The sequence below is a fragment of the Podarcis tiliguerta genome (assembly GCF_965153285.1).
Source record: "Podarcis tiliguerta genome assembly, chromosome: 8".
Lineage (NCBI taxonomy): Eukaryota > Metazoa > Chordata > Lepidosauria > Squamata > Lacertidae > Podarcis > Podarcis tiliguerta.
In genome coordinates this window covers 38,035,428-38,053,755 of record NC_139541.1, presented here as the reverse complement: position 1 = coordinate 38,053,755, position 18,328 = coordinate 38,035,428, and the positions used below count along the sequence as shown (strand labels likewise).

Genomic DNA, 18,328 nt, shown 5'->3' with positions numbered 1-18,328 from the left:
ACTCTTATCCATTATATCACCCTGCATCTCTTTCTTGAGCATTGGTACAAGTAGTGCAGAGAGCATTCTGGTGTGTAGGGTGACCATGTTTTGTATTTTACAGAGGATAGTTCCCTATTGCAAGGATTGTCAGAATACAGCCCTCTATTTGAAAGACTGCCATGTTCAAGTCTGATTTAAAAATGAAGAACCCTATGAAGGGAGAACAGGTGGGCCCTGAATTTGCCTATCAACCCTGGACAGAAGGCACACAGGTCATCTGGCCCCAGTCTTCCCTACAATGATGAGACTTATTGTATTCCTATTTAAATGGTAGTCATTGTTTCTAAATTTGCAGCTATACTTATAAATTAGGACATGCAAATTTTATGCAACTCTCTTTTTTTAATGATGCAACTCCTCCTTTTAGGGCTTGTCCACATTTTGCTTGTCCCATGCCTAGAAAGCATGGGTCCAAGAGGTTTTCTGCTTGTCCCGTGCTTTCAGGGCATGGGTCCAAGTAGTTTTCTGTTTGCCCTGCTGCTTTCCCTAGGAAAACCCCTTCTTTACCACTGCATCAGAGCAAACATCAATCCACAAAAAACTCAATTGACATTTCCTCCAATTTAATGGTAAAGAGTGAGTTTTCTGAGAAGTAAGTGATGGGGCAAGCAGAAATGTGGACAAGCCCCAAGGCAGTGCATAAGAGGCCACCTTACTGGTGCCAAAATGAGGCTTTGCTAAGGCAGAAGATAGCTAGTTGTGAAGGAAATGTGATCAGTTTTAAAAGATGTGAAAGTAAAAGTTGGTTAAAGTTTTCCAAAGTGTAAACACAGGAGAGTAATAACTGTTTTGCTGGGTCAGGCCATGGCCCATCTAGTTCTGCATTCTGTGTCTAATAGCAACCAACCAGTTGCCCTTCAAAGCTCACATGAAAGGTATAAGGGTAAGAACCTGCCCCTAGAGTTGGTAATAGTTATATAAAAAAGGTAAAGGACCCCTGACAGTTAAGTCCAGTTGCAGACAACTCACTCTGGGGTTGCAGTGCTCATCTCGCTTTACAGACCGAGGGAGCCGGCGTTTGTCCGCAGACAGTTTTTCCAGGTCATGTGGCCAGCATGACTAAACCGCTTCTGGTGCAATGGAACACCGAAACCAGAGCAGTGCACGGAAACGCCATATACCTTACCACAAGAGCAGTACCTATTTATCTGCTTGCACTTTTTGGCATGCTTTTGAACTGCTAGGTTGGCAGGAGCTGCTTATATACTACCTTGGTATATAGAGGCAGTAGCCACTGATAAACCATGTCTTTCATGAAACTATTTCTTTTAAAACCCTAAAGCAATTGCCCATGGCCCCACTATACTTTATTATAACCTTTTCCTTTCAGTCTACACAGCTCTAGAATGATGGAAAAACTAGCAACTTTTTGACATCTTGGAAAGTTATAGTGCAGATGGCTATGGCATGAAATTACTCCTGTTCTGAGCAGGAAAGAATTGTGCTTAGTGGCTTTTTAAAAAAATGACACCCTCTACATTCTTTTATTTGGCAAAGGAAGAACTACTCCAGAGACAAATGCTGCTAGGGTGCTTCCACATCAGCCTTTTTTTTCTTCTGGCGCTGATCTTAGCCATTCACTCAGTTTTTACAGAGAATCCAGATGGCATTGTTTCCAGATATAAGCTATAGGTTGCTTGTCCTATTGTATGACATGGTTTGCAGCAATTTCCCTGACTTTAAGTGCAATTGCCATGCCACCCTTTGACGTAGTGACTTTGACAAAGTGCTGTTGACTCATCTAGTGTGGAAGTGAGGTCAATGACCATGACACAGTTTGTGATGGCATTGCTGAAACCTAGATCTCTGCTTTCTTTGCTTTACAACTGGGATGGGAAGCCTTATTTTTTTAACCCAAGGGCTGAATTGCCTCCTGGGCAAGCTTTTGGGGGCCACATGCTGGGGTGGGTGCGGCCAGAGGCAAAAGCAAGTAGAGCAATGCATATGACTCTTACTTTGTATAGCAGACTGCATTCCAGCCATGCCAAAGTCAGAGGTTTCTACAGTCACACACCCCTCTCTGTGCTCCAAGAAGGCAAGGAAGAGGCATGATCACAGTTCGAGGACATATTTCAGTTATGCAAGAGCACTAAATGAGGGCATTGGAGCAGGGCTGGTGATGGGTGTGGCCTAGGGAGAGGGGTTGTGACCTGTCAAGAGTCTCAAGAGCCATTTAGAGAGACTGGCTGTTCTGCATCTTGCCTGTAGTTTCCCTTTGCACCACCACTATTTCTTGTTGATGCCCATCAAGCCCTTTCCCACAGGCCAGAGTTTTGCGGATCAGCTGAGAGAGGAGGCAGGGAATTAAATTTGGTTCCCAAACATCTCATTGGGGTGGTGGCAGGATTTTTGTCTGTGTTGGCTGGATGTTCCTCCATTGCTTTTCATTTTAAAACAGAATAATGAATATGTAGAAATAAAAACGAGCCCTTAATTTGCAAATGCTCTAACAGTTGGGCAGAGCTCTCCAGATGGGACTACAGCTCCCATCATTCCTGCTCACTGGCCATGCCAGCTGGAGCTGATAGGAATTGTAGGCAAAATGCATCTGGAGGACACCTTGTTTGTTCAGCAATGTTTCCCCAGTGTTACAGCATTATTGGGGGGCTATAAAACCAGAACATTTGTGGTATAAAAAGTTTGGGGAATTCAGCAGGAAGTGATGCACTGATTGGATATGAAGCTGTGCCACCACCCCAAAAATTTTGCAGGCTGAAATGGTATTGAAAGTGGGATGATAGCATTATGAGCACAAATATTATTAATGTGTAATAGAAAGAACTTAATAGGTAACTAGTCTTTGCTCCCGTTTGACAGATGAGAAAAGCAGAGGCTGAAGCAGCTGTACAGTCCAACAAACCACTCCAAGTCTTTAGTAAGAACTGGAACTTGAATGTTGCAGGTCCAAATGCAAACAAGAATCTTTCTACAGCCGCACGAACCTCTTTATATTCTTTCGGCTTCAGAAAGGTCTTGTGACTCTGGGCAGGCGACGGCCGCGAAGCTCCTCCGAAGCGGGGCTTTCCTTGTGTGATCGTTGGCCGCGAGCCTGAGCAAGGAGGGAGAAGAAGCCCTCCCTCCCTCCTCCCCCCAATGCAGATTTTGGCGCGCGGGGTGGGGGAGAGACAGGCGAGGGGGCTGGTTTATTGTGGAAGCCGCCGCTGCTGGTGGCGCGGAGGAGACCCACCTCCAGGGAGGGAGGGAGATGGCGCTGCCGAGTTCGCAGCCAAACTTTGCACAAGAGGCGGCTGCTGCTCCTCCACCCGGCCGAAGTTAGCTCTGGAGCGGGACGCGGCTGGCAACCGTCTCCAGCCTTTGCCCGCAGGAGCGCCCCACGCCAAAAAACAACCCCCCTCCGCCAGCAGCAGCCCGGATCCCAGTCCCTTCCCACCCATTCCTAAAGTGGCGGCGGCGGCGGCAGCAGCAGCGGCAAGTCTGCAGATGGGAACCAACTAATCGCAGCCAACTCCGGCAGCCCGTCTCCCTCCCAGAGCGTGTCCGGCCACCCGGCGCCTGCAGAATGAGCGATCAGCCCTGGGGAGCCTCCCGCAGCCGCCGCTCCCGCCCGGGCGGGGACTACCCGAGGGCAAAATGAGCGATTATCCGGAGAAGGAGGCGCCGATCTCGCGCAAGCAGCGCTTGATGGCCGCGATCGCGTCCGGGGACGAGCGTGCAGGAGCAGCGGCGAGTGGCAGCTGCTGTCGTGCCGAGTCCCCGGCGGCGTTGGCGGCGGCTGCCTCCGCCTCCTCCGACGCGGCGCTCTGCTGCTTCATCTGCGGCGGCGGGATCAGCCGGGGCAAGGAGCTGAAGCTGCAAGTGAAGTACCCCCGCGACAACCAGCCTTTTTTCCCTTTCCTGCAGCACCAGGAGCCGGCGCCCGGGGCGCAGGAGGTGACTCCGGAGGGCTGCGCCGTGGTGTGCGCCGTCTGCCGCTGCTTTCTGGCGGAGCAGTGGGACTCCTTCGAGAGGACGCGCACGCCGGTGGAAAAGCGCATGTATTGGCTGAAGCGGCCCTACCAGTGCGACGGGCCGGCGGGGGGGCCCGGCGGGCTGCGCAGGGGCCCCCAAGAGTGGAACCTCTCCTACGTGCTGGGCGCCGACGACGAGCGGCGTCCTAGTAGCAGCAGCGGCCGGAGCCAGCCGGCCGACGACGACGAGGAAGAAGGTTGCGGCGCCGGCGGCGAAGACTCTGAGCTTTCCTCTCTCTCTGACGCCGGTAACCTCTCGGAGCCTGACCTGCGTTCCCCCAGCCGGAACAGCGGCGCCAAAGGCAGTCCGGGTTACTGGCGCGTCAAAGAGCGCGCGGTGCCAAGCGCGCACATGGGGAGCCGCGCCAGTTACCGCGAGTGGAACCAGCCGCCGCCGCCGCCACCCCCAGAGGAGGCGGCGATGGCGGCGGCCCCCTTGCGCCCGGGGAACGGGCTGCCACCGGCAGAGAAGCCTCGGAGGAAGAGGCAGCGGCGGGCAAGACTCTGGGGAGCCGAGGCGCCGATTTGGAGAGCTGCTCATGGCGCGCCAGGAGGCAGCGGCGGGAGCGCACCGGGGGCCTTCAATACAGCAGGAAGAGGCGACGGGTTGGTGGGCAAGCGACCCCCGGGGGAAAGTGGCCGAGAGCTTTCCAGTTACTGCTCCTCCGAGGAGAGCGAGATCAATATCACCAGCGACGAGGAGCAAAAAGAGAACGGCAGCGCCCTCCTAGCGCCCAGACCTCTCTGGGGGGCAGAGCCGCCATCGGTAGGAGAAGTCGTTTGCTACGTTTGCGGCTCCCTCTTGACGTCTACTTCCCAGCACAGGATTCACGTGCAAAAGCAGGAGAAAGCCTCTAAGGCGCCTTTCTTCCCCTTCCTGTGGTTGCACAGCCCTCCTCCGGGGGCTTTACCCATCAGCACCGCTGGTAGCACCTTAGTGTGTTCTTGCTGCTTCGCTTCCCTCATGCAGCAGTGGCAAAGCTTTGAGTTGGCCAACGTGCCTGTCCTGCAGCGGCTCTATGTAGTACCTCTGAACGCTGTAGCCCCCAAGGCTAAGAGGGAGACTCTTCCAAGAGAGGAGGTAGTGCCTGGACCCCTGCAGCTTCTCCAGGAAGCATGCTACCTCTGTGGGGAGGATTGCACCAAGGATGGCCGGTCAGTCTCTGCCAAGATCACCAACGGCAATGCCAAAACAACCATGCACTTCCCCTTCCTCAGCCTCCTTCCTTGCCCTCCCAATGCCAAAGGTCTCAACAAGCACTGGGAGGTCCACAGCTGTCGGAAATGTTATGGTGTGCTGCAGGACCTGTGGGCCATGTACCGGGCTTGCCACAATGAGGAGTTCATCACTTCGGTGCAGAGCTTCCTGGGCAGGTATCACCAGGTCTTTTCAGCTGGGGAGTCCAACAGCATTGCCCGGCATCCTGGTTTGGCCAAAGTGGGCTTGGTGTCCATTTGCTACATCTGTGGAGCTGAACTGGGAGCAGGGAAGGAGTTTCACATCAGTGTCAACCCTCCAGGCCGCTTTGGCGAGAAGGAGCCATTCTTCCCATTCCTCACAGTTTACCCACCAGCTCCTCAGGCTAGGCCTGTCGATTCAACTGGAATAGTGGCCACATGTGTGCTCTGTTACCATGATCTCTTGGGGCAGTGGATGCAGCATGAAAGCAACCATTCCCCCCATCCAAGCAGCGCCTGGTCCAGGCAGTACAAAGTGGAGACTTTTGTCTGCTTCTTCTGCAGGCAAGAGAAGAAACGATGCCTTGGATTAAAAGCGGTGCAAGTTGCCAGGCTGCCAGTGTTCCTGTGCTCTTTACGGGTGCCTAGCAGCTTGCTGGTGGATGACGGTAAGCAGCTGACCATCGGAGCATGCGCTGAGTGTTCCGTACTGGTGCTGGCTGGCAAAAACACAGTGTCCAGAGATCTCTTTGCTGCACCTGCAATGGCACCAGCTTCTCTCCAAAAGGTAAGCTGCCTGGTTGACCTTCCAGTGGAACTGGAATTATCTGCTGTTGCTCTTCTGCGAGCTTTGGCTGGAGACAGGTGCCAAACTGTTGCTTTCTAGCAAACCAGCCGCTCCAGAGTCATTGACCTCATGACTCTAAAAAACCCCACCATGGATCTCTGTCAAGGTGTGTGGGAGAACTGTAAGCATGTCTCTCCTTTTTTTAAGCAAGCACTGGCTGCTGGAAGGCTTTCTCTTAGGTGACTCAAGACCAGAAGCTAACAAGAATTCTAATGCTGGTGCCATTCTACTCCTGCTACAAAATCCTATTAGGGATTAGCTTCAACATTAGCTTTTTAGAGCCTTAAGAGAACTCCACAGTTTCCCAACTATGATGCAAAGTGCTTTTTTCCTGAGGTGTTTTTCTGTTAATGGGCATATCAGGTGCCCCCCCCCCCCCGTGCTAATTCATGTATCTTCAGAATACAGGTACAATGGCTGGAAAGAATCCCAGAAGCAGAGCCATGGTAGGCTGTGGCAGCGCAATGCAGAGTTCCATGTCACAATAAACTAATTAGTAGTGCACAGGACTTTCTGGAGGGCACTCCCATGCCCACTTATGTTTAGGTGCCTTAAAAGAGTGAATCTATAGAAGTTAGTAGTCCATCAAATGTGGGCTAAAAGCCGTCCCCTCTCCTTCATGGCTGTTTTGCTCAGCATTTAAATGTTCTTGTCCAGTTTGTCACTTATGCTAGGAATTTGTGGCTTAACAAGAAAACATTTGTAAATCATACTTGTCTAATAGCCTGAAGGCAGGTCCTCAGGTGGCTGAGTGGCTGTTAGAAAGCTGATTATAGTGCTTTTAGTGCTTTTTATTTTATATACTAGCTATTTACATTTCTCTAGTTGCTTAGTCTTCCAGGTGTGCAGTTCAGCTCCACAGTGTGCAGATGTCCCGGTGCTCATCTAGCAGCAGATTCCAAAGCATTATGGGTAAGGGGGGGGGGTCTAATCCCTGCCAGTCAGTTCAGTGTGGAAGGTGGGAAAGTAATGGGAGTCAGGCTTTCAAATAAACATGTGAGCAACCAGGAACGCCAGTAGATATATTTCTATACCGTCCTTAATCCAAGGATCACAGGGTGGTTTACCATATAAAAACAAGAAAATGCATGACATAGTAACAAAAACAATAATAGATCATGGATTGTTTAATTAGATAAATGCCTGAGAAAAGAGGAATGTTTTTGCCTGGTGCCTAAAGATATGCAACAAAGGGGCCAGGCAACCCTCCCAAGGGAGAGCATTCCACAAGCAGGGAGCCACCACAGAAAAGGCCCATTCTCATGTTGCCACCCTCCTGACCTCTTGTGGAGGAGGCACACTAAGGACCTCGGATGATGATCACAGGGTCCGGGGCTGTGCGAAGAGACCATTCTTATTCTTATTGGCCTGCCCCTGTGCCTCTTTAACACCAGCCTAACATGCACAGATCCAAAAAATGAAGTTTTACTGTTTTGTCTGCATGCCAGGAAAGGCTTCGCTTGCTAAATGTCTGCCATATCAGCTGCATGTTGTTGAAAATGTGGCAAATTATGCGGTAGGGTTTTGTGTGTGGGGTGAGCAATTTGCAGTCCTTTTAAAGCCAAAAAGTGAAAATTGCCTTCATACAGGAGTATGCAGAAGACCAGGGTTGACGTGCAAATGCACTTCTCATTGAATATGGGAGAGAGAAAAAGAAATTTTGATGCGCTCTTAGGTAGTAGTTGTTCAGTATGTTCCAGAGTGGCAAAGATCTGTCATTTCTATGCAATAGCAAGTTTCCTTCCTTGCCTTAAACACACCATAGAAATTTCCTTTTCTGATTGGAGGTACAGTATCCCCTTCATTCATATTCTTATCTCTTCACATTCAAAATCCTCATGAGTGTGTGGTCATCTCTGACTATGATGCAACCTCTCCCCATTTCATACAAGTAGACCAGCATGTGGCAATGACTTCCTGCAAGAATAGCCTCTGTCATTTCTGTGGTTTAGCACATTGGAAGGGGGACAGGGAAGAGAACACATGGATAAATCACACCTCCTATTTGTGTATGTTTAGGGAAAATTGCCATGGAGGAAATCTTGTGTTGACTACCTGGTAAGATGTGTGAGAGTGACCCCCACATATCAGACTCTCCTATCTAGCTCCCAGGGCAGAGTCTGAAGGTATGTGATTCAGCAACCTTGATGAAACTAATGAGATCTAGGTCCAGATCTAGGTCCAAGCGGGAGACTGCTTGGGAACTTTATGTCTGTCACCCTGAGTGCCATCATGAGAGAAATGCAGGATATAAATGCAATGAAATATATTATCTCCTCATGGGAGAAATAGTTTGCACTAACATGTTAATCCTAAACTAAAGAAAGTGAAAGCAGAATTTATGGGGGGGGGGGAGGAAACTTGATAATGGATGAAACTGATTTCAAGAGTGTTTCTGTAACCAGATTTCTGAAATATGGCACCAGCATTGCTTTAGCAACAATCACAGTTGTTCAGCTTAAACCACTTGTAGAGTGTTGATTTCCAAGTCATGCAGGCAGACGATGAAGTGGCCTCAATGCTATTTAGTGCTTGCTTGTGGAACCTTAAAGGATTGGACTATCAAGGGTGACATATTTCTTGGCCTCAGAGCCAAGCTTTTGAGAGAGCCCAAATAAGCATGATCCCTAAGATAGGAACTCCCATTCTGCCAGCAAATGGAAAAAACGGAAGCCCCAGGATCCTTGAAGGAGGTGTTTCCAAGCTGGCTGGCTTCTTTCCCTCCCTGTGGGAATGTGTCTTTTTAATCTGAAAGTCAGCTGTGTAAGTGGAGGGGAGAGATTTTCATGCTCCTATGACTTAAGAAGCCTTCCAGAGGGCTGTTTGCTTTTCATCTGAGCTTCCATCCCCTTGGCTAGAGAGGACAGCTGCTGATAATAAACTCACGACAGGCCTTAACGAATGACATTGCAGGACTGTAATAAAATGTGATCTAATATTTGAGCTGCCTTCCTAACCCTGGGCTCACCATTTGAGTCAGCCCCACTGTATAGAGGCTGCTGTAGTACAGTGGTACCTTGGGTACCTTCAGGTTACATACGCTTCAGGTTACAGTCTCCACTAACCCAGAAATAGTGCTTCAGGTTAAGAACTTTGCTTCAGGATGAGAACAGAAATTGTGCTCTGGCAGCACGGCGGCAGCAGGAGGCCCCATTAGCTAAAGAGGTTAAGAACAGTTTCAGGTTAAGTACGGACCTCCAGAACGAATTAAGTATTTAACCCGAGGTACCACTGTACATTCAGTACTGGGAGGAGATAGGCTGTTTTGAGACATTTGTATTCAGATTCTTTTGTTTGTCTGAAAATTATTTTGCCTTGAGCCGGTGGGGCTAGCAGTCCTCTTTTGAACAAGCATTGGTGTTTAGCATGGTTGTTCAAATCAGCTCTGGGGAACTTTGCAGCTCCAGACTTAAGCAAAGCCTGTAGTTGCTTCAAATCAGTATTTGTGAAGTTCAGTACAGTGGTACCTCGGGTCCAGCATCTTCTTCTCACGGTGGCCAACCAGATGCCCATGGGAAACCCAAAAGCAGGACCCGAGTGTGCTGCAGCCCTCTCCACATTTGTGATTCTCAGCAAATGCCATTCAGAGGCATACTGCCTCCAATAGTGGGGACAGGAACATAACCATTGAGACTAGTAGCCACTGATAACCTTTTGCTCCATATATTTGTCCAATCCTCTTTTAAAGTCATACACTACACCTTGGGAAATCAAATCCCAGAGTTTAACTATGCCCTGAGTGAAGAAGTACTTTCTTTTGTCTGTCCTAAATTTTCCAACATTCAGTTTCATTGGATGTCCATGAGTTCTAGTGTTATGAGAGAGGGAGACAACTTTCATCTAACCACTTTCTCTACACCATGCATACCTTTGGTTCCCTAATCCCACTGTTCCTAAAACTTCTGTGTAAATTCCTCTGTTTGTCTCAGTGATTCATAATGTGTTTCTTGTTCCCTTTTATCTTCCCAAGTGAGCCCTCTGTCTCTTAGGTTCTCTGCCCCTTAGGCAGCGGAGGCTGCTCTCCCACCAACCTCAGCCTGTGCTCAGCCAGCCCCCACCTGCCTGCCTCTTACTTGCATCCAGTCCAGGGGGTGGCATTGGCTTACTCCTCTTTAGTCCCAATGCTGCCCTTGTAGAAGTCAGCAGGGAGGAGGTTGGGTACAAAACTGGAATTAGTTGCCTCTGGCTGTCCTGGGCTCTGGTTCGGCTAACTTTTGATCTCCCTTGCATTCTGCTTTACCAGTCCTTGTGATCACCAGTCATCTCTGCTTCTAGGACCTCCTCCTGGTCAGCCATCTAGGCCTGAGCCAACCCCCACACAGCTCCTCCTTCCCTAAGTACCATAGCTGTCAACTTACAGATTTGAAAATAAGGGACCAGCAGCCTTGAAAATAATGGACCTGCAGCCTCACCTGTTCCAGGCACTCCAGTCTTCCTGTCCTCCTGCAGTCTGGTCAAACTCATGCTGGTAGCTTCGAGAACACTGTCCAACCAACTTTGTAACTAGAGGTTCAACTGAATAGAATCTGAATCACATGCACCACAAGGCCTATGCAGCCTCAACTTAAGATGGCTCCCTGGCCTGGCTTTGCACTGCAATGTTTGCAGCAGCACATGCAACAAAATGGCGTCCAGCATTCAAAAAAACCCTCAGCTTGCATTAACTAGCCACACACAAGGCATGCAAGCTCCACCCCCCAGTCATTCTTAGACTTCTTATTGGGTGAGCAACACAGCCAAGCAACACAGTTGGAGCCTCCCTCCTCCCTGGCCGGCAGGGAAGGAGGGAGAGGAGCTGTTTCCTTTGAAATTTAAGGGACATCATTTAAGGGACATCCATCAATAAGGGACAGCGCCGGGACATGGCGCTGGAATAAGGGACTGTCCCTTCAAATAAGGGACACTTGACAGCTATGCTGAGTACTGCATGGGGCTTTAATCCCAGTCAAACAGACAGCTATCTCTTCTATCCCAGAAGTTGGACTGTGAACCTTTTGTTGCTTTGTTCCCCAAGTAATTGGAATGTTCCATGTCGGCGCTCTGGCTCAAACAGTTGCTGTCAGATGCATCATTGCCGCAAACTCAATACAGTACAGATATCTGTGAAATGGAAATCTATCTGTACTCTGTATCTAGCTGGTGTGTTTTGTAAGTGTTCAAATGCTTAGTGGTGTTCAGGCAAAAAGAGCTTTTTATCTAAACTATTGATCTGTTTCTTGTTTTGCCATTGCTAGGGTTGCTTTGACTGAGCACCTTGCTGGATTTTATTTCAAAGACTGACCAGCTGGGGTTGGTTGTGGGTCAGGCTTCCCCAAAGGAGATGGTGTTTTGGAGAGACTACTGTGTCTTACTATTTCTGCTGCAAAGGACATAAAGTACTTCCTCATACAGTGCAATTAAAATATGAAAGTAAAGCTGCTATCCAACAAGGAAACTGACAAACTAGCCAGCAAAACAAAGAGCCAAGTGGAAAGCCTGTGCCTTGCAACACCCTCCTCAATGCTTAAAAGATTACATTGGGCAGGGTGAGGAAATCCATATATATCTTGTGGGGAAGTTTGCTTTGCAGCCTTGAAGCAATGGATGTGAAGATTTTAATCCTGGTTGTGACAGTTCTCGCTTTTCAGAGTAGGAGGAGCAGGGGTAGATAATTTTATTTGTAAAATTTGTATATCACTTAATTGCCAAAACTATTTACACATAATCTTAAGTATGAATTCAGATGTTCAATAAAAGTCAGAGGTTAAAACAAGTTGACCTCAAAAAATCCAACTATACATACAACATACACTTTCACACACACGCGCACACACACACATGTGCACTCACGCACATATATTAAAATTACCTATTAAAATGCTTGTTAACCTTACATTTCTGGGTAAACAAGCAGAGCCAGCATGGGAGCTGCTATGAGGCAAGACAGTCATCAGGGGGTCTAATTTGGCCCTTAAGCCCATTTACCCTGAAACCCTGCCCATGTGCCAATCAGCTGACGCAACTTTGATGTGTGAGTGATGTCAGCTGATGGGCTAGGGTTGGTGGGGCTCAGTTCTCTGTTGGCTGCACCTGTCAGTTTCCCACAGGGAGCTGGCATGCACAGCCAAAGCAGCAGAGTTTAACCCCCACTTATCAGCTGATGAACGTGTGTGGGGGGAGGGGTTAAACCCTGTTCAGTTTGGCTGCAAATGTCAGTTCCCTTGCTGATGAACGGAGAGTTCAGTCTTGCTTGGTGCTGTTTCTCCAGTTTGTTCTCTGTAGAGAGTAATCATGACCCCTGCAAAGAGTTATCATGACATCAGATGACTAACAGGGGGGTGGCCACTTGTCAAAGTTGGCCTGTGGGGGTTGGAGGAGATAAAGCTCTGCTCCACTGGGCCAAAACGTTTTCCTACGCCTGCTTGAAGATACATGAGTCCCATGTTGTATACAGCCCAGATAGGGAATGCGTGTGTCACCAGACATTGTCATACTACAACTCTAGTAATCCCCAACCGATGGCCATGCCAGCTGGTGTTGCTGGGAGTGGAGTCAACAAACACCTGTTGGTTCTCCACCCTAGAGGTAGGACTTCTTGGGGAGGGACCACAATATGCTGCATGCCAAAGGTACTAGAGTCAGTTGCCAGTAAAAAGGGCAGATAACAGGTGAGTAGAGTGACTTTCCTCTGCCTGAGATCCTGGAGAGTCACTGTCAGTTAGAGCAGGTAACACTGGGTCAGTTGGGCAGAAAATCTGACCTGGGGAAAGGGAGCTTCCTATGTTCTGCTCACAGTAGTTGTCTTGCTTGCTGTAGGTGCTTTATACTAAGAGTTCTCTTCTATCTGGTGTGGCCTAGGAATGTACTTTGCTGTTCCTTTATGCTTGGCAAGCTTCTAGCATTTGCAAGCATTTCTCTTTCAATTTGCTGGGGCAGCTGCTGAAGGAGTCACAGGATCAGCACACACTGCCTGCCTTGAGGAGGCTGAGACAGAGAAACAAATGTGATTGATGTGTGCTGCATAGGAATCCTCTGGAAACAGCCCCTCTTATAACTGCAGCAAAATGCACAATGGGGCTATAGCTCAGTGGCAGAGCATCTGTTTTGCATGTAAACGGTGCCAGGTTAAATCTCTGATACCTCAAGGGTGGGGCTGGGAATGTCACCAATCTGAAATCCTGGAGAGCTGCTGCCAATCTGTGTAGGCAACACTGAACAAGATGGGCCAGTGGCCTGATTTGGTATAGGGCAGCTTCCTGTGTTACCATTAGTGTAGAGAAACTGAAAGTGAAGCTACAGAAAGCCCTGGGCAAATCTGCGCTGCAGGCTTAAACTGATTGAATGCATTCCCCACTTTGGAAACCCCACTCCTGAATTTTAGGGACTCTTATTATTGTGCAGGGGGCAAATTCTCAGCGTCTTCCCCTAATTACAGTTCCCATCTCAGATTCTTTGGGAGAAACTATGACAAACTGATTAAAACAATGTAGATATGCCCAATACATTGTCCTGCACTTTACTTAAGTGAGTTTTGCAGCTCCTTTACATGGGATAGGCACCTAATCCATACCCTGGGTAAGACAAAAACTAAGGGTAGTATCAGCTAAGTTCTACTTAGAGTAGAATCACTGAAATGTATAAACAAAGTTAGTCATTCCTATTCATTTGTCTGGGTCTTTTCTGAGTAAAACTAACATTGGATACAACCTTTACATGTTTTTTGTTTTTACATTTGAGTCAGTGTTGCTTCATAAACTATATGTGCTTGCCACCTGGCTTTGGGCAGGTAGCTGATTCTCACCCTCAGTCTGCAAATGTGATTGGCCTGCCTAGTTTGAGAAACACTGGCTTGGTTTCTCTTTTTTTAATTATTATTAATATTATTACTCATACCCTGCCCATCTGGCTGGGTTTCCCCAGCCACTCTGGGTAGCTTACAGCACATATAAAAACATAGTAAAACGTCAAACATTACAAACTTCCTGATACCGGGCTGCTTTCAGATATCTTCTAAAAGTTGTGTAGTTCTTCATTTCCTTGACATCTGATGGGAGGGCATTGCACAGGGAGGGTGCCACTTCTGAGAAGGCCCTCTGTCTGGTTCCCTGTAACTTCACTTCTCTTGGTGAGGGTACTGCCAGAAGACCCTTGCAGGAGAACCTCAGTGTCTGGGCTGAGCAATGGAGACACTCCAGATGTACTGGACCAAGACTGTTTAGAGCTTTAAAAGTCCGCACCAACACTTTGAATTGTGCTCAGAAACGTACTGGGAGCCAGTGAAGATCCTTTAGGACCGGTGTTACATGGTCCCGGCAGCTGCTTCCAGTCACCAGCCCAGCTGCCTTATTCTGTATTAGTTGTAGTTTTCAAGTTTCATACCTGGTCCTTCAGGGGTACACTTAACCCATTCAGTACCAGGGAGTCCCCCACCCACCCACCCCCTGCCCCCCCCTAAACAGTATTTCTGCCTTGTCAAGATTCAACCTCAATCCATTAGGCATCATCAAACCGCCTCTAGACACTCACACAGGACATTCACTGCCTTCACTGTTTCTGATTTAAACAAGAGGTAGAACTGGCTATCATCTTCATACTGGTGAACACCCAGCTCAAACTCTCAGATACCCTCTCCCAGCAGCTTCATACAGATGTTGAAAAGCATGGGGGAGAGGACAGAGCCCTGAGGCACCCCACAAGTGAGAGCCCAGGGGTCTGAACACTCATTCCCCAACACCACTTTCTGGACATGGCCTAGGAGGAAGGAGCAGAACCACTGAGTAACAGTGCCTCCAGCTCCCAACTCCCCTAGACGGTCCATAATGATACCATAGTCAGTGGTATCAAAAGCTGCTGAGAGATCCAGCAGAACTAGGAAACAGCTTTCACCTCTGTCCCTAGCCTGACAGAGATCATTGACCAGCACGACCAGGGCAGTTTCAGTCCCATGATGAGGCCTGAATCCCAATTGGAAGGGATCCAAATGGTCCGTATCCTCCAGGTGTGCCTGGAGCTGTTCAGTGACCACATGCTCAACCACCCTGCCCAAGAATGGAAGATTTGAGACTGGGCTATAGTTGGCCATAGTGGCCAGGTCCAAAGATGATTTTTTAAAAAAAGTGGTTTAATAACTGCTTCTTTACGTGGGTCTGGGAAGACTCCCTCGCAGAGGGAAGCATTCATCAGCCTGTGGAGCCCATCACCCAGCCAGCCTGGCTCACTTTTATGAGCCCGAATGGGCAAGGATCAAGGAGACAGGTGGTCGGTTTCACTTGTCCAAGCAGCTTGAACACATCCTCAGAGGTAACAGATTGAAACTGATCCCATGCAACTTGTCTAGACAGGACTCTAGCACTCTCCTGCCCCAGTCTTGCTCCTACGGTGGAGTCTACATCCTTCTAAATCTGCACAACTTTATTTGCAAAATTATTGCAGGAGATTTTGGTGTCCTCACCAGGCCCCAATTGTGAAGGTGGTTCTGTTAAATTACGAACTACCTGAAAGATTCTCCTGCTACTGTTTTCTGCAGATGCAATAGAGGTGGCAAAGAAGGTCCTCTTTGCTGTTGCTATCGCCACTTGGTAGGTTCGATGTTGAGTTCTAACCCATGTTTGGTCCGATTCAGAATGAATTTTCTGTTGCCGGAAAACCATGGCTTGTTTGATGATCTGAATCATGTATAGCAGCTTAACTATAGTTTGTTTACTGCCAACAACCTGTGTTCTGAAACCATGATTCTAGATTCAGGTAGGTAGCCGTGTTGGTCTAATGCAGTCAAAATAATAATAAAAAATTGTCCAGTGGCACCTTATAGACCAACTAAGTTTGTTCTGGTATAAGCTTTCGTGTATCTGAAAAAGCGTGCATGCACACAAAAGCTTTTACCAGAACAAACTTAGCTGGTCTATATTAAGGTGCTACTGAGCAATTTTTTATTTATTTTTATTTTTATTCTGAAACCATGGTTTGTTGTGGATTGTGAACCTTGGTTTGTTTTAACTTTGACATCATATTAAGTGTGAATCCAGCATGATTCCTTAATGATAGCTAATTAAGCCACAAAAGCAAATTGCAAGATCAGCTGGAAAACAAACCAAGCTTTCAAAATCTTTCTTTAACATTGCCAACATTTTTCCAGCCTTTTGTCAAATTTCCTCTGACAGTCAGGAATCCAGCAGGCAAACTTATCATTTCATCTCCATGCTGGGAAAAGAAAACGTGCTGCTGAATTTCCATCCTTACTTTAATTGTGTTAAAGGAACATCAGAAAAGGAAGCAACATTCTAATTTCCTTCTCCTTGGGCCTATGGGCTTTATCAGTTTCCCTCTTATTTAATTAAAGAATTTTTATCCCACTCTTCAGTCCCCAAAGCCTACCAGAGCAGTTTGCAGATTACTAAAAATAAAACAGTTCCAGATGTGAAGTTTACAATATAAAAAGAACACAACACAGAAGGAAAATGAATTGGGAGGGAGGAAAAATAGACCAACTCAGGTACCAGTTCTTTGTTACAAATTCTTAAAATACCCAGCTGGGGTGGAGAAGGTCAAGAAAAGGAGGAGCCAAAACCTACTGATCTCTCAGCCATGTTGATGGAGTGGTGTTTCAATCCTTTTCTTCCCTCCTCTGTTATAGCCTGGTGAAATGGCTGCTGCCATATTGCAGTTGATGGAGGGAAGATCCTGGCTTTGCAGCAGAGCTGGTGACGGCTCTCTATTCCCTCCCTGTTCTGCTGCAGTTTGATGACAGTGCTGTCTCTTCCATTTGGGGCTCCTATAGTTGGGCACACAGAACCATCCTCCTGCATCCAGGTGCAGCTATTTTTTCCTGCAGTCACTTTTGAGTCGTCATCAAGGACTGTGTAGAGCAAAACAGCACACTTAAGTTTTTATATATACTCTGTTACAAAGTGATTCCTCTATCGCATGGGAAACAGGGCATGTAAGTGTTGGGCTAAATAAATCATAATTTAATGCACCTTAAGAGGTTCTGCTTCAAGTTGTACTTTCTTTAGAGTGCTGCCTTTGGAAGTTTTGTGATCCTTTTAAAATTTAAAGCTTGATGAGAATAAATGTTTAAAATGCTGGTGGCTTCAAATGCCAGAATTGGGGCTGTACATTTAATTAGACAGATGTTAAATAATCTTCATCGTATTGAGGGGGAACACCATACATTGTTGGCGTCCATAGAAAACATCAGTGCCTAAGGTCCCTGGGCCATCTTCAATTAGGATTGGGGAAAATTCCAGACAGCTGCTGCCAAGCAGTGTAGGCAATACTGAGCTATAATGTTTTGACTCTGTGTAAGGCTGCCTTGTATATTCCTATGGCATAGGTCATGATTTGTTTGGTCATCTGTGGGGCAACTCATGGTTAAATCATGGTTTGTTCTTGGCTTCAGCTTAGCGTTATGTTCAAATCATGCCCTTGAATTCAAGACTGTTACACCCCACCCCAATCTGCATGAGTGGTGCGAGATTCCAGGGGTTGCTGGTGCACTTACCACAGTCTGTGTTTCCTTTGGGCACAATGAGATAGCAGAGTCTGTGGTGTCTTTATGATATATGGTTTATTTACACATATTTACTACTGGTGTCCAGATGGAGAGAGTGCATCCCAAGAGGGTCCTGTTCCCATCATTGCTGCAGCCTCAGATTCCAAGGGACACCAAACATGTCTGACCTCCAGCTTGCAAAATAGACACTTTTTCCTTTTTGCTTATCTCATTGCTCACAGCAATTCTGGAAACTTTCCCCTCCCAATTCTGGGATTGTTTTTTGCTAATTACCCACAGCTCAAGGCGGAGTCTCCCAACTCTGTGTCCGGCAGAGAGTCTTCTGCCTTGTTGATGACTTTCTTGATGGGTTAATGGCTCAGCATTTGTTTCATAATGGCCCGTCCCCAGGCGATTCCTTAGTCAGGAAAACAAGTCCATCTTGTATTTTTGTACTGCTAAACCCATTGATTAAACTCCAACACTTACTAAAGCTAGGAATTATGAGGTTTCTTAAATTCTAACTCCTTTACTGAATTCAGAGCTTTTAGGGGAACCTTGCCCCGCTCAAACTTGTAACAGTACTATAGTACAGGCATGTAAAAAGCCACCTTTCTACTGGCTTGTAGCAAGTTTTAATCAACATAGGAAATCTAGAAGCTTAATTTGGGCTAATTTGGGCTATGAAAAAAGAGTTTGTTGACTGGGAGTTTACTTGCAAGTCTGTTGTAGAATGGAGTGAGCTGCTTTTGTGTTCTGTAATAGACCCAGTGGTGAAAGCCATTCCCTGGTCCTCTTCATTCAGGAATTTTCTGTATCTCC

The 18,328-nt window shown here is 47.5% G+C and overlaps 1 protein-coding gene across 5 annotated transcripts in view; it reads left to right on the top strand.

The window, feature by feature from the left end:
- Positions 1 to 18,328, top strand: part of GSE1 (Gse1 coiled-coil protein) — a 425,723-nt gene that overhangs the window by 49,308 nt on the left and 358,087 nt on the right. For 2 of the 5 annotated variants that reach the window (XM_083451805.1, XM_083451799.1), the window contains exon 1: positions 1,480 to 5,976. The exons of 1 other annotated variant lie outside the window; for it this stretch is intronic. In XM_083451805.1, the coding sequence (XP_083307931.1) occupies positions 3,634 to 5,976 (2,343 nt within the window). In that variant the 5' untranslated portion in view covers positions 1,480 to 3,633. Of the gene's footprint in view, positions 1 to 1,479; positions 5,977 to 8,055; positions 8,110 to 18,328 lie in introns of those variants that run through there. 2 more of the 5 variants (XM_083451804.1, XM_083451806.1) reach the window with 2 other exon arrangements.